Source organism: Gadus morhua, chromosome 1 (genome assembly GCF_902167405.1).
Source record: "Gadus morhua chromosome 1, gadMor3.0, whole genome shotgun sequence".
Taxonomy (NCBI): Eukaryota; Metazoa; Chordata; class Actinopteri; order Gadiformes; family Gadidae; genus Gadus; species Gadus morhua.
Window position 1 is genome coordinate 17,243,795 of NC_044048.1, and position 14,426 is coordinate 17,258,220.

Here is a 14,426-nt window from a genome sequence, read left to right on the forward strand (position 1 = left end):
TCCGTTTAAAACATAATTATCGAAACAACATCTGTATTGATTGTTGAATGCTAAATTAAACAAAAAAATGGAAAGAGCATTTGACATAACACAGTAAACTTAATGACACAGTTTATATTGCAAAAGAAGCTTTATTGCCGATGACATAAGGGAAAGATTGATGTAAATTATTTTAGTCTATGCTATTTCTGATGACATGTTTCAAACTAACCACAGTTATGAACGGTTTCTTTACCACATAATGGACAACACCATAAAAGGTTTTAATGATAAGTTAAAGACTACAAACATGGCCAGTTTGCCATTTCCGTTTAAGCCAAGACAGTCCAAAGATTTACCTGGGAACATGTAGGCGTGGCCTATTTACTGTTCCGCCCCCTCCCAATATAACTTTTTGTTTTACCTGTGTTCGCCAGATGCTTCATGAACCACCTTCAGAACGCAAGCCCGTTTACCTTGTGTCTCTGTTAGAATAAACCACGTTGTTGAACATTTACCACTCTCCGAGCACGAGACTACCACAACACAAAGGATCAAATTAGTTTATTCCACATCAAGATCCATAATGGATCTTTCCCATGATTTATTGAATTGTTCTATGGTTTTAAAACAGTCCATCACCAGATTGAAAAGTACAGTAATTTAGTAAGCTACCATCCAAATGACCAAACAGTTGCAATCTTGTACATATGAACATATACAAGCTCCACCTGGACACAGAGGCCAAATAAACATGCCCACGAATATTCACATAAAATAACCACATCACCATTTCTTATAAATCCTATGATCTGAAGCTCACAGTCTAAAGCCTTCCTGCCTTTAAAATAGTAATGGCGTATTTCCTTAAAAAAACAAAAACAACACATCTATAAAGCCTCAGGCATGGCTTTTACAAGGGTATTCTCACAGATACAATGGCAGTTAATACATCTTGAAAAATAATGAAATTATTGTCGAAGAATGACAGTTTATCAGTCAGCGTACTTGGCTGTGTGACCATTGACCATGTAAAATAGCTTCAGTGTCCACAACAACCTGAAAACAAGGGTTTTGGTTTATGTCGATGACATATTCGTTAATATAGCTTCATGAATAAATAATGGAGGAAGATCTGATTTTAAAAATAAATAGTGTACTAAGTAAAATACATATATATATTAATATTGCACTCTTCATTTAGTCATGAACAGTGAATTATAATAAGGCAAAAACTTTGAATCTTTCGATGGCAGTAACAGAAGCTTAATTCCATGCAAAATCTCAGCAGAGAGAACCACGAAAGATTGCACTGTTGTCATGGCAACAACGTCCAGAAAAGGCCCTAGGGGGGGGTCTTTCAGCACTTAATGACCAGTTTTCACCTTAAACCTCTTCTTCCATTCAACCATAATACTACAGTAGAAAACAGCATTCCTTTGCCACACATTTGTGTCTGAAGGTCTCCCTGCCCAACTGACCTCCCAATAAGTTCTCTCTTAGATATTTAAACAGTTGGCTTCTGAGTGCAAAGAGAGTGAATAAAGTATTATTTTTTGATAAATTTGTTCTTTGGTTAAAAAAAATACAAAAGATTTAATTAATGCATTTTTCGAATTTCCGGAGGCCTACTAGGAGTATTCCTGAATTATATTCTTGCCATGTAATTTATAGTCAGAGTTAAAGTAAGTGAATTTATCAAACTTAAATCTTTAGAGAAAGGTGTTCTATGCACTAGCTGTCTAACGTTCATGATGATGAAATGTACATTTCATGTAAATGTATTACATAGTAGAACTAATAAAAATATTATTTGATGACACATTCACTCACTTGAATCACAAGGTCCATAGATTGTAGATAGTTGCTGTGTTACTGGCGGTCAACAATGCGGTTGTTATATAGATATTTCAAAGACTTTCACCTGCGTTTGAATCAATCATGCAAAACCAACACAAAGTCCATTTAGTACATGTATGAAAAATAAATAATATTCACACACATACATACACACCCACACACACACGCACACACGCACACACACCCACATGTAGATACCAAGTTATACACACGTCCAACTGCACGACAAACCACAGTTTGAACAATATCGAAAAGGTACACAGCGAAACGGCAGGGGCTGGGATGTGTCGTGTGTGGGCAAAAGAATAAGCTTGGGAGTTAAAAAAAGAAAAGGGAGTAGGTGTTGGGGCTGTGTTTAGAGTGTGTGTTTGTGTGTGTGTGTGTGTGTGTGTGTGTGTGTGTGTGTGTGTGGGGGCCATATCTGTGTCAAACCGGTGGCACGGGGCAGCACTGGACTTGGGGAGTGTAGGCACAATCTGCTTATTACATCATCAACGACAGCTTCAAGGGAAAGACTACAGCTAACAGGGCAACAGAGCGAGCGACCGTTACAAGCACACGAATCCACGCGAATCAACAAGAAGACAGTACATTTGGACACTGCATAGAGGAAGAAAACCAAAACAAGGAAAACACCGCCAAATCCAGGCCAACCCAGCGCTGGTCCGTGAATAACAAGCTCTAGCTCCCAAAGCCCCCCCCCTTTACATGCCTATGCATCTCGTGTTCCCATAATGTACGCCACTGGTTATCTAGATCTCTGGGCTCTACCCCACTGATGCTGCTCCTTCTTCAACAGGTCAGTTGGCCTGGACGGGCTTGGGCCCCACCGCCACGCCGTTACAGTCCAGGATGTACTGCAGGCAGCCCTGAGGGGGCGGCGCCGCTCCGTTCTTCGTGGGGTCGGCCACCAGCTCGCCCTTCTGCCCGCCGCCCTGCACACCAAACACAACATAAAGCCTGGTTCATCCACTGGTCGCGTCTCTCCCCCTTGTAAGTACATACGACCTAAGGCGTGACATTAGTTCCTAACGACATGTGGCACGGTGCGATGGCGTGAAGCTGCTCCATGGCTCCGAGTTCTAGCGGTGGGCGACCGTGGCCCAACCTTCAGACTTGCTTTGTGGCCGCATGCCTAATGGTGTCGTTGAGCCAGTCTCCAAAGCGCTTCCTGGTGCTGTCCTAGTGATTAATTCTCCTCCTGCAGCCAATTTGGGCTGCTTCACTAGAGTACTATTCATCGCTACAGTGGGTGAAGTGCCGCTTGAGGAGAACATTTGGACATTTAGATAATCCTCTATTGGTATAATGGCTTCAACTCACAATTATTTTTATAGTTTCATGGATAGAGTCTTGCTTAATCTGACAAGCAGCCAAGAAAACGATAGTATTCATTTTTCTGAAGCATCACGCAGCAAATGCATGGTATATGTAGTTGGCGCTGTATGTATATGTATATGTGTGTGTGTGTGTGTGTGTGTGTGTGTGTGTGTGTGTGTGTGTGTGTGTGTGTGTGTGTGTGTGTGTGTGTGTGTGTGTGTGTGTGTGTGTGTGTGTGTGTGTGTGTGTGTGTGTGTGTGTGTTACCTGTGATGGCTGTGTGGTGGTTGGTCTCTGGGAGGCGTTAGCTGCATTCTGTGCTTCCAGCTCCATCTTGGCCAGCACCATTTCGGCAATGAGCTGCCGATCCTCCGCCTGGTGCTCCCCTACCAGGGGCATGGAGGAGCCCACAACCTGAAGCACGCCCGGGGGGAAGGTGAGGGGAATAGGGTGTGGGTTACAAGTGTTTTGCAATCTGACTGCATTTCATCAGAATGACAGGTGTTCATAATCTATTAAATTTTATTTATCTATTAAAATTATTTTTTGTCCCATAATTCTTCTCATTTTAATTCTCTTATCAACATGGTGAAGTGCATCGGCTTGCCTTGTGCAAATGATTTTTTATTGATAACAACATCGGCATATACTGATCAAAACAGGACGATACAAAAAAAGAGCCTACAGTGCAATTAAACGACTGCTTTGAACAAATGTCATTTGAACATAGCAGTCAGGCTACTGCTTCTTTGTTTTGAGCCAAAGAATTTTTTTTTTTTTTTTTTAAATATAATAATTGCGTTAATCGCGTGATTAAAAAATTAACGTCGTTAAAATTGGTTTGCGTTAACGCCGTTAATAACGCGTTTAACTGACAGCATGCACACAATTATACAATTGTGTGCATGTAGACATAGGCCTACATGAAACTGTATGTGCAATGAGCAAGAGCAAGTGCAAGTGCAACAGGCTGCAGCCAGTTGCATCTCCTGCTGCTTATCGTGAGAGATCATCTGGAGATTTATTTATATATAAACGAAATACGTTCTCAACAGCAGGTTACCTCTGTGATGTAGTCCTTTCCATCCTTGCCGTGGATGGCTTTGACGGCACAAATCTCCAGACCCCCGAAGACCTCTGAGCAGGTGTCCACCCACTGCTTGTACCTAATGACAAAGATATCGCACAAACAAACACAGAGCATGTAACCAACACAACGCTTAAAAGCAGACCAATTAAAATGCAACCCCCATTCAAGCGAGAGGCAAACGGAGTTGCGTTGCTACTTGTTTTGCATGCTGATAAAAGATCGACTTCACACCCCGACTGATCAAAATACCGGGCGGGCGGATCGCCGACAGTGTTAATGAGCACACTGCAGCGGCATGTTGTGGTGTTGTAATGTTGCTCTCGCTGCTCTTTTAGAAATATTACACCACAGCTTTGATAAATACTTGTCCCCAAATGGCCAATAACGTTCCAAGGTTGAGCATTATTCTCCCATAACGTGACACCTCCGCTTTTCAATAGTTAATCTCAGTAGAATCATTGAGCGACTAATCAAAGAATATTTATCATTGCCCGAAGGCCAGCAGTATAATATTTGTTATTTCAGACTAATGAAGGCAATAAAAACCACATCAACAGACGAGAGAAACATATGTCTAATCACTGTTTGTAACTGCGGTGCACACGGAATGAAGCACTCCGGGGGGGCCGGTGGTAAGGCTTCGCCTAGGATGCTTTCCACTCCCGTCTGAGGATATCTCCACTATAACGGGACCCCCGTCATGGATTATACATCAGTCTTCCGCTGAGGGCCCACGGTCTGTATTGTTCTGCTGGCAGACGGGAGAGCGTACCGCTTCATGCCTTACCTGTCAGTCATGGCCACCTGCTCCAGCATGGCGGAGCCTGTATTGCTCTTCCAGTTACCAGATATAGAAGTTCTCCTGCGTTGGGTGAGAAACCAGAGATATGATGGCTAACGCTGAAATGGATATATCCATCTATATATATATAATTTTAATACATATTATTTATGAATTGTAAATAATAATTATATATATATATATATATATATATATATATATATATATATATATATATATATATATATTTATATATTATTATTTACAATTCATAAATAATATGTATTAAAATTTCGTTATTTATACCAATTATTTTCTCCATCAAAAGCAGAAGGCTACTCACATGTAAGCCTTGTAGTCGCTGCCGATCTTCTGGATCCTGATGTCGTACTTGGCGTCCACAAGGGGCTCGGTGGTGGTGTAGGTCTGGGTCAGAGCCACGACGCTGGCTATGTCCTGGAACTTACTGTGGTTCTCCACCTTCACCTACACATTCATATTTACTGTTGAGCCGTTGGAAGCGACTATCAGTCCTAGATCCAGTCCATTAGATACATGTACTTAAGGTCCCCATCGAACAGAAGACGGATTTCTTTTGTGAGGTGGAAGTGGTTAAACTATAGGTGCCCCCAATTGGACGTAAGAGGGTTATTTTTCCATTTATTGGGACTTTAGGGAGCATGGAGGTATCTTGATCATGGATTTCTACAGGTGTGCTTGCAGACATTCGGGGATCGACCCAGTATGTTTGGCTTATGAGTCATACACCCTAGCCACCACACTATCCTGAATTTAAGATTAGGCAATCACAATAGGAAAAGTAAAACGACGTTGAGAAGATATACGTGATTAGCGTGCATCTTGTAATGAAATCAGATACAGACCTTTCCAATGCCCGAGTGGGCGTGTCCAATCTTCACCACCACAGGGAACGCTGGCATGGTTACCTGCAGAGGAAGACAAATCATAAACGTTAAATATTTTGTTGACATTGCGTTTTGCAATGGTTAAATGGTTGAAAGAAATATCGATATTTTTGATATTAAGATTGAAGCAAAGTGACAGAAAATATTGGGAATGAGACTGTTGGTGATCAAAGAAGGCCATTGAAGCTCTCACCATCTCTTTGTAGTTGGGGTAAAAGGTCTGCTCGATCAGAGGAAACTTTTCAGCACCAAGCCTCCTGTAGGTGGTGATCAGCTGGGCAAACTAGACACACACACACAAACACACGCACATACAGAGAACCAACGACACACACAGACGTGCGTGCACACAGACATACGAACAATAAACACACAACAATGAAGCATTTTAAACTAGAGATGCTCACGCTATTCTTTCAACAAAGAACCAGACATCTGCCTCACATCCAAGCCCACAAACCCCCCTCGAAGTCGTGTCCGTTTAAGCATTGACACGTTATGAAGCTACAGACACTGAGAAATGACGTTTGTTTATCCGCCCTTGACTCTGGCTCCCCGTGGCTACTGTTTACCAGGCTGAGGGCTCCCTACAGGCTAGCTCAGCTGTGGAGACGTACCGCCCAGGGCTTGTCGCACAGATTGTAGATGGAATCCAGCGAGTTGATGGACGGGACGCCGCCGTACTGCAGGCCGATCACCAGGTTGCGGAAGTCCTCGTTCTGGGTCATGCTGAAGGCGTGCTGGCGGATGAGGACAAAGTCGGGCCTGAAGGACCTGGGGAAAGACAGTTGGGAGCATGGGAGTCGAGCAACGATAAGGAAGATCTAAAGGGCCATGATTTAGGTAAACGGGGTGTGCGTGTGTGTGTGTGTGTGTGTGTGTGTGTGTGTGTGTGTGTGTGTGTGTGTGTGTGTGTGTGTGTGTGTGTGTGTGTGTGTGTGTGTGTGTGTGTGTGTGTGTGTGTGTGTGTGTGGGGGTCTCACCTGACCACCTTGGTGCCATTCCTGTACACCTGCATGTCAACATTGCAGGTTCCATTGGCGTGAGCCAAGATGTTGATCTCATTGAATTCAGCCTAACATCAAAAAGGTTGTTGTTGTTATATTACAACAGTTACTATTATGTATCAAATATAAAGACTTATCAAAACAAAGCATATGAAAGGTAATATTGTCTGCCGGGTGAAACGCACCTGCTCCACTCTGATGTCATAGTCTCCAAGCACTTTCTTGCCCCGGAATAATTTTGCCCTGAGAAGATAAAGTAATACAAAACATTGATTAATCTTTGATTCAAATTATGCTTTGAATGCCCGGCGGCGACCAATTGATATAGTGTCACATTGATCTGCTAAATCTTCTCAATACATCTTCCATATGAGTCGAATCAATATCATGCACAGTTCACTGAATTTAGTCAAATCCAAAACTGCTGTCTTAAGCACTGCTATGAGATGTTTAAGTTAGACAGTAAAAGAATTAAGGCAGAATCAGGCTTTTAAGCTACTTCAACAGAACAACGTGGTCTACCTTGTTCTCCCCCCTAGAGGATGCAGTTTATTTATTTATTTATTTATTTATTTATTTATTTATTTATTTAGAGAGAGAGAGAGAGAGAGAGAGAGAGAGAGAGAGAGAGAGAGAGAGAGAGAGAGAGAGAGAGAGAGAGAGAGAGAGAGAGAGAGAGAGAGAGAGAGAGAGAGAGAGAGAGAGAGAGAGAGAGAGAGAGAGAGAGAGAGAGAGACCCTTACAGCACAATTGCAGTGACACCTTATTGTTTACTGGTACACAGAATGCATGGCACACAACCAAGTATTTAAAATGATCAGCAAATGGCTGCACTGCTAATGACCGCTCTTTGGAAACCAGACATTATTGACCAAGTGTCCGACTTTAATATTCAAATTAAAATCTGTCTGCTGTATGGATTGCTGTATGGATGGTTGTAGTGCAAGTTCAACCTCTCAAAGTTCAACACAGATTTAGCCAGCGAGGCTTTCAGAACACTGTTAGGTTGTGAAATAGGGGTGACGTAATGCAGAAACCCAAACAGAAGACCAAAACACCCATCAAGCTAACTCAATTGTGAACGGTTGCGCCAAACTTTTAAGTTGATCAGCCGCAGAATTGATATGCAGTGGTCAGCTCAGAGGAGTAACAGATGAATAATTCAAGCAGTGATCTAATGTGACTTGTTCTGAAAGGCCGCGCAGGAGGAAAACAAGGCTGAAAGGAGATGAATCACATGTTGATAAGCTGAGAAGAGAGCGTTGCGTCTACTCTGGGACAACCACTCTCGCTCTGTCTATCCATGGACTATGTTCGGAAAACATGTCAGCGACACGGACACAGACACAAACTAAATGACGTAGCAGAGATTGGGATTAGTCAAAGTTTTACTCCAACAGCCTTGTTAAGGCTTGCTTTGCCCTTCTGACTTTCATTGCAACATTTCCTGTTTGGCTAAGGGTGATTGGGTTTAAGGCCTAAAAGAATAATTGGCTGCGTCAAAGGACGGCCCTTTTCTTTGGTTTCATCTTTTAATTTATATTCTGGAGAGAACAGCAACTTGGCATGCAGAAGAGGAACCATGATAGTGATTCAATGCGATTGAAATACATAAAATTGATGACTGGCATCTTAAAAGAAAAACAGTGTATCCAGCCAATATAGCCTCCTGTATATATTAGATGGTTTAGGTATCAACGCTCCAATCTGTACAACATAGCAGGTTAAAGTGATATACACCCGACTTCTTCCTGCTGAATATTTTAGTGGAATACCACAATAGAACAACTATTTCAGCAGCTGCTGTTGATTTTGTGTCAAATATAAAATAAATGTTCCATTTATAAACAACACAATGAGCGATCTTTTTGAAATGCCAGATGGCATGGTATTTGGAGTCACTGGAAGAAAACGTCAAGTTACGCAATGCAGGCTCCTGAGGGGAAATTGAAACTCAAGTGTCGCTCAATTGTGCACTTCATAGAGACTCGTGTCGTGACCATGAAAATGTCTAGACGTCTACATTTTTATTCTTCCACATTAGCACATCTATGAACTCATTTGGAGGAAACATTTATTCCACTAATAAAAGGGGCTGTAGGTAAGATTTACGAGTTGTAGAAAGAGAAAGAGAGCGAGAGCAGAAAAGAGCAGGAGACCAAGGTGTTGAAACTGAGCAACCAAAGAAAGGTAATTTCCCCCTTTGCTGCCCCCCGCCCCCCTTCTACGTTTCTCCGTCATTCAGAATTGTTGCAATCAATAAACTGTGATTGGCAGGTAAGACAGACCCCCTGAATTAATCAGGGAAGAGATGCCCTCATTGATTCAGAATAAGCTGGGAGCTGTCTGACATCTAAATGTCTGACACAGTGGCAGGCGCAGTCAACTCGAAACAGATATTTTCACAGTGCATTTCACTTACTAATAGCCGACAGAAGATTAGGCCATTTCTAACAAATTATACAACAGCTGTTGAATGTTACCTACAGCACCTGAAGACCTCAAAACATTGCGTCATCTTTACCACTGACTGTAAGGTAGGTATTTTATGTTTATAGTGTGCTATTCTAATTATGCTTTCGTCTCATGGCTCTTCCATTTAATTACCGTGTGAAATCTGTGATATTAACTGGGGATACTCTCAGCAATGCCTTTCGGCTAACACACAGTGTCTACAATGTTTGTATCATGTTGGAGTGAGGCACTTTCTTTGTATATTTATTGAGATTTGTTGTAGCCTAAATGTAAAACTAAACCACAAAAATGGTCTGTCCCCAACATTTTATAAACCGAAAACTGGAAAATGTCTATTACTGACTGTTCTAACCCTTGCTATGAGTCCAGGAGCTATGTCTGAGTACAGATCCTGCAGGTTTGTAGGACAATTCAATTATTTTTAAATCCTCCCACACATAGGACCCAGAGCACAGTCATTACTACTGGTTAAGAGAAACTCAACAGGGCCAGGTTTATTTATACAGTGTCCTCCAGATGTATCAACAAAACAGAAGAGTGTGATCAACCATAATAATCTATCATTTGAAGTATTTTTTTTATAGTGACCACTTAATGGCAACTAGCTAAATAGCTTATTAGTTATAAAACAGAAGAAGAAATAATAAGAAAAACAGCGTTAATGGAAAGCCTATTCTTTAGTCGGCTGTGTGTGTGGACATAAGCACATATGCACCAAATACACACAGCCAGCCATGATATGAGTGGTCATATTATTTGATGTTCATGGTCCCGGATATATTAATGTTGAATGAGCTGCAAATCCCTCAATGTTGTTATTTTATTGATATGAACAAAAGGTTGTATGGAGTGGCTGCAATAATCTTTGCGTCTTCTTCTTTTTGTAAATCTGCGTTGTCTCCCTGTGGCATATCTGCCTAGTTATGCAGATGCATTGATGCAAAGTAATTCGTGACAACTACACCGTCAACCTCATATCCTGGTAAATGTCAATCAACATCGAATACTATTGAATTTCCTATTACCCTGTCAAGAAGACTCGGACAGGGGTCTGCGCTGCTCGACTGAAGCTAGCCCTTATGTATCCTGTGTGCATATTCGAGGTTTAAAGAGGAAATCACAATCTCATAACCACCGGCGAACATGTGTGACACGTCAGATAACATGTCAAGTAGCCAGTATGGAGACCGAAGGATATTTCCCAAAGCCATCTTCCATGTTTACTACCCTATCTAGCTGCTGAAAAACACAAAACCATTTCATTATTAATCAAATGCATAAAATGTAATGTAAAAATGCAATTATTATCTATATATAATCTGAATGCCCAAACAAGATATGTATTCTGCGATGACCGAAGATATGCGGATATGTAGGATCAAATGTTGCTGTTTTAATAAAGACACACATAAAACCTTTATATTGTCAATACCAAACCAGCTGAACAGAATTGTAACTTGATTAATCTAAAGTAGTTAGTCAGCCAATTTCTTTGAAGGCAGTAGACTAATGATTGGTATGAAGTGCAGTGTGTAGGGGAATGTAGTTCTGCAGCCCCCGTGGTTCTTACCCTGCGTAAGCTGCAGGGATGGTCACATGACCTGCATGCTAATAACGAACGATGGGGAAATCCCATTGATGGCAGGCAAACATTGCAGCAGTATGTGAGCTGCTGTCAAAGGAAGCACGTGCATGGTTTCCAATGACAATCAATATTGGTTTTCCTTTGTTTGCATTCTAGAAGTGTTGCTGTTTCAAGTGTTCTCCCTCTTACAGGTTGTTTTCTACTAAACTCATCCACTGCACCCAAATATATACCAAAGCCACCATGTTGACACAGAATCAAAGAAGGCAGAGGGAAGTCCATGAACAATTACACTTATATCGATTGTATAGATAGATTAGGAGCTTGGACAGAGAAGGAATAATAAAACATACTATTAAGACCTCTAAATGCATATTCAGGTCCAGAACATCCTCCATCTTAGAGTAAATCTATTTATCAATGAAATGCGCTAGCATGTAAATACACCTACAATACACATCCATGTTTTTGGGGTAGGGGAAAGCATTTGTTGAACCTTTACCTCGTCAACGTTTACCTCCTTCAATTGCAAATTGACAGTCAGGGAAATATATAGCAGGCAGAATGCCCTTGCCGAGGACAGGCAGATATCCCTCCTCCCTACATCCATACTCGGGTACCTAGCCCTGGTGCTAAACTGTGTGGTGTAACGCCGCGGGCTGCCTCACCACTCCTGCTGGGGCTCGTCGATCACCAGGAGGATCTTGAACTTCTTGGACGTCGTGACTTGGCTCTGCTCCACCAGCCCCGCTGAGGCAGCGGTCTGCTTCACCACGTTGGTGATGGAGCTGAAGAAGCCCGACCCGGTGGACTGGGACGACGGTGGTTTCCTCTCCGGAGCAGGGGACGTGGCGGGAGGCGCGGTCCCGGCCGTGGGGGACTTAGCCGGGGCGGCGGGGGTGGTTGGGGTGGTGGGCTGAGGGGTTGCGGGGTCAGGCCTCTGGAGGTCCGACATGTAGCCATTGGGCAGGTTGGAGATGAAAGTGCTGTCTGAAAGACGCCGGCGCAAATAATTCATAGCTGCAGGTTGACAGAGGCTGCGAAGATCCAAAGAGAATAGAAGGAGAATACCAATCTGAAAAGAGCCAGGTGGTTGAAGGAAGTCCCCTTAATGCTAAATTATTCTGCTCAAGGAGCCTGCTTCTAGTGGATAGCTGGTGACGGTAGCTCGGTTTTAACAAGGCAAACTCCCAGCGAATGTATTCCCTCCCAGCTCAGCGGTGTGTCCTCCAAGCTCCCCCTCTCCAGAGCTGACGCTACACACGGCGTCGGCCAATCAGCGTGCTCACTGCAGCCTGCTGGATGCAGGAGATGCTCCATCTCTCCCCCGGCTCCCCCCTCCCCTCTCCGAGTTACGAGTGTGCCTTTCTCCGCCACCCCTCCCCCATTTTCATTGGCTCACAGCCATCGTGTATCTTTTTCATCTTTACCACTGCAAGGAAAAAAAAAAAAAAAGGGGTTTCCAATCGAAAGTTGGGGAAATAATAGAGGATGCTCTACCTTAGTATCCCCCCTCCCCTCTTCCCATGCTGCTCATGCTTCGCCATCCGCTCTATCAGTGGTGGATGCAACTATGAGAGCAGGACATTTAAAATGGCTGTCAGCATCGCTCTGATTTTGCTATTGCAACAGGAAGAAGAGAAAGGCGTCATCACGCCTCTCTGGAGGTACCGCTGTCTGCAGATTGCTTTTTGTCCTCCACAATTGATTTTTTCTTAAAGCTACTATAAATCTTAGGGATCTCGTTAGGAGATCCCCCTGTCTTTAAGGATTAGTGATGGAGAACGCCAATAAGAAGTGCTCTACCTGATTATTCCCCTTGACCATCTCTCCATCATCTTTATTTAGTAGACATGTTGAGTTAATATTTGCACAATTACAATAACGTTGACAATGAAAGTCTTTCCACACACGTCTACGCTTCTTTCTATTTCAGTCTTTCTACTGAAATAGCCAAATTTAGATTAAAGTATCAGCAGTCATTCTCTCAAGTATTGGGAAATGCAATTGCATTACATTTCCTAGGGATATTTTTTAATAGTCATCAACTTGTGTATTAATTTGGATTTGCTGGTAATTGTAAGGGGAGATACTTTTGATTCTAAAATTATTGTAAATTTGCAATGGAAAAGTGACAGCTGAATTGTGGGAGATTTCCAAAAATACATATTTATCACACCATTCTGCTTATCACACTGTGTTCATCTATTTAGATAAAAGGATAAGATTGAGTCTATCTAACCCTTGTAAAGTTTGATATTTTAGTGGTGCAAAGACAAGGTTGACGGATGGAGCAATCTGTTGAGGATACCTTGATAGGCCGAAAATCTTGGTTGCTGATTATGCTGTTCCTCATTTTAGAGGTCATTATTTTGCACTTCAACACATCTATTTCCCCAGAATTTTATTTGGAAAACTATTATTAAAAGGACATTTTAATCCCAATGGCATGTAATTATCTCCCTACGCTGCCTGCAATGGACAGACAACTGAAAGGAAGCTGTAGCGAAACTGCCAACAAAATAGTAAGTAGGGCCCGAAAAGGGATTCTAGCAAAGTCAACCTTTAAATCGTCTTCTAGCACAGCTACTGAATCTATTGAGTCATAGATGAGCCATTTAGGGCATTTTAGCTACATTATTTTACATAATTGAAATGTAATTGTTATCATTAACAAGATGTTTCTTTCTTTGTAACAGAATTTCCTACTTCAAATGTATTCAAAGATTCCCTGCGACAGTCCTCAATTAATACCTTCTGAATAACTAAAGCCCTTCATTGATTCATAGAAGAAATGGTTTTCTCAAGTTGTTATTCATAAGGAGACAGGTTTTAATGTTCAGTTCTGCATTTGTAGGCAACTATTTCAAATGATGTATGTCGGTTATGTGTTACCCTACATAAGCTTCCTTTAAATTGAACAGGCTCGTTTTACTTAAAGATAGGCCTACATAATTCGTAACATTCATATTCATTTCCTTTCTTATTTTGATATTGCTATGTCTAGAAGTTTAGGGCTTCTTGATGTAAAACCTTTCCTAGCAGTTAAAATAAATATTGGATATTGCATCATTAAAATTTAACAATATTTGCCTGCAAGTCGATGGCCATTACACCATTAAGCATTTAGACATTGCAGACACTTTGAGCCACTGATGCCGGCTAGTGGTGGATCCCTGTACCTGTTGTCGACAAGGTTACCATCACTTACCACCAGTAATAAACGAATAAAATAAAATAAAACATTCCAGTGAATCTTCTTCTTAAACATGGATTGTTTCATTTTGAGAAAGATAAAACAGCCAGGGTCTTTGGATTGCACAGGCAGCGTTGATAAAAGACATAACAATGGAGCGTTGAAGTGTAAGTATGAGATAATAGCTTACCTGAATTTTTGTCAACCA

The 14,426-nt window shown here is 41.9% G+C and overlaps 1 protein-coding gene across 1 annotated transcript; it reads right to left on the reverse strand.

The window, feature by feature from the left end:
- Nucleotides 1-111: 111 nt before the first annotated feature.
- syn2a (synapsin IIa) lies at nt 112-12,318 on the reverse strand. Its single transcript, XM_030355757.1, has 11 exons — nt 11,691-12,318; nt 7,148-7,205; nt 6,939-7,030; nt 6,573-6,729; nt 6,149-6,238; nt 5,914-5,976; nt 5,373-5,515; nt 5,036-5,110; nt 4,222-4,324; nt 3,426-3,572; nt 112-2,774 (listed from the first exon to the last, which is right to left on the reverse strand). The coding sequence occupies exons 1-11, from the start codon at nt 12,038-12,040 to the stop codon at nt 2,640-2,642; spliced, it is 1,413 nt and encodes a 470-aa protein (XP_030211617.1). The 5' UTR covers nt 12,041-12,318; the 3' UTR covers nt 112-2,639.
- Nucleotides 12,319-14,426: the final 2,108 nt, after the last annotated feature.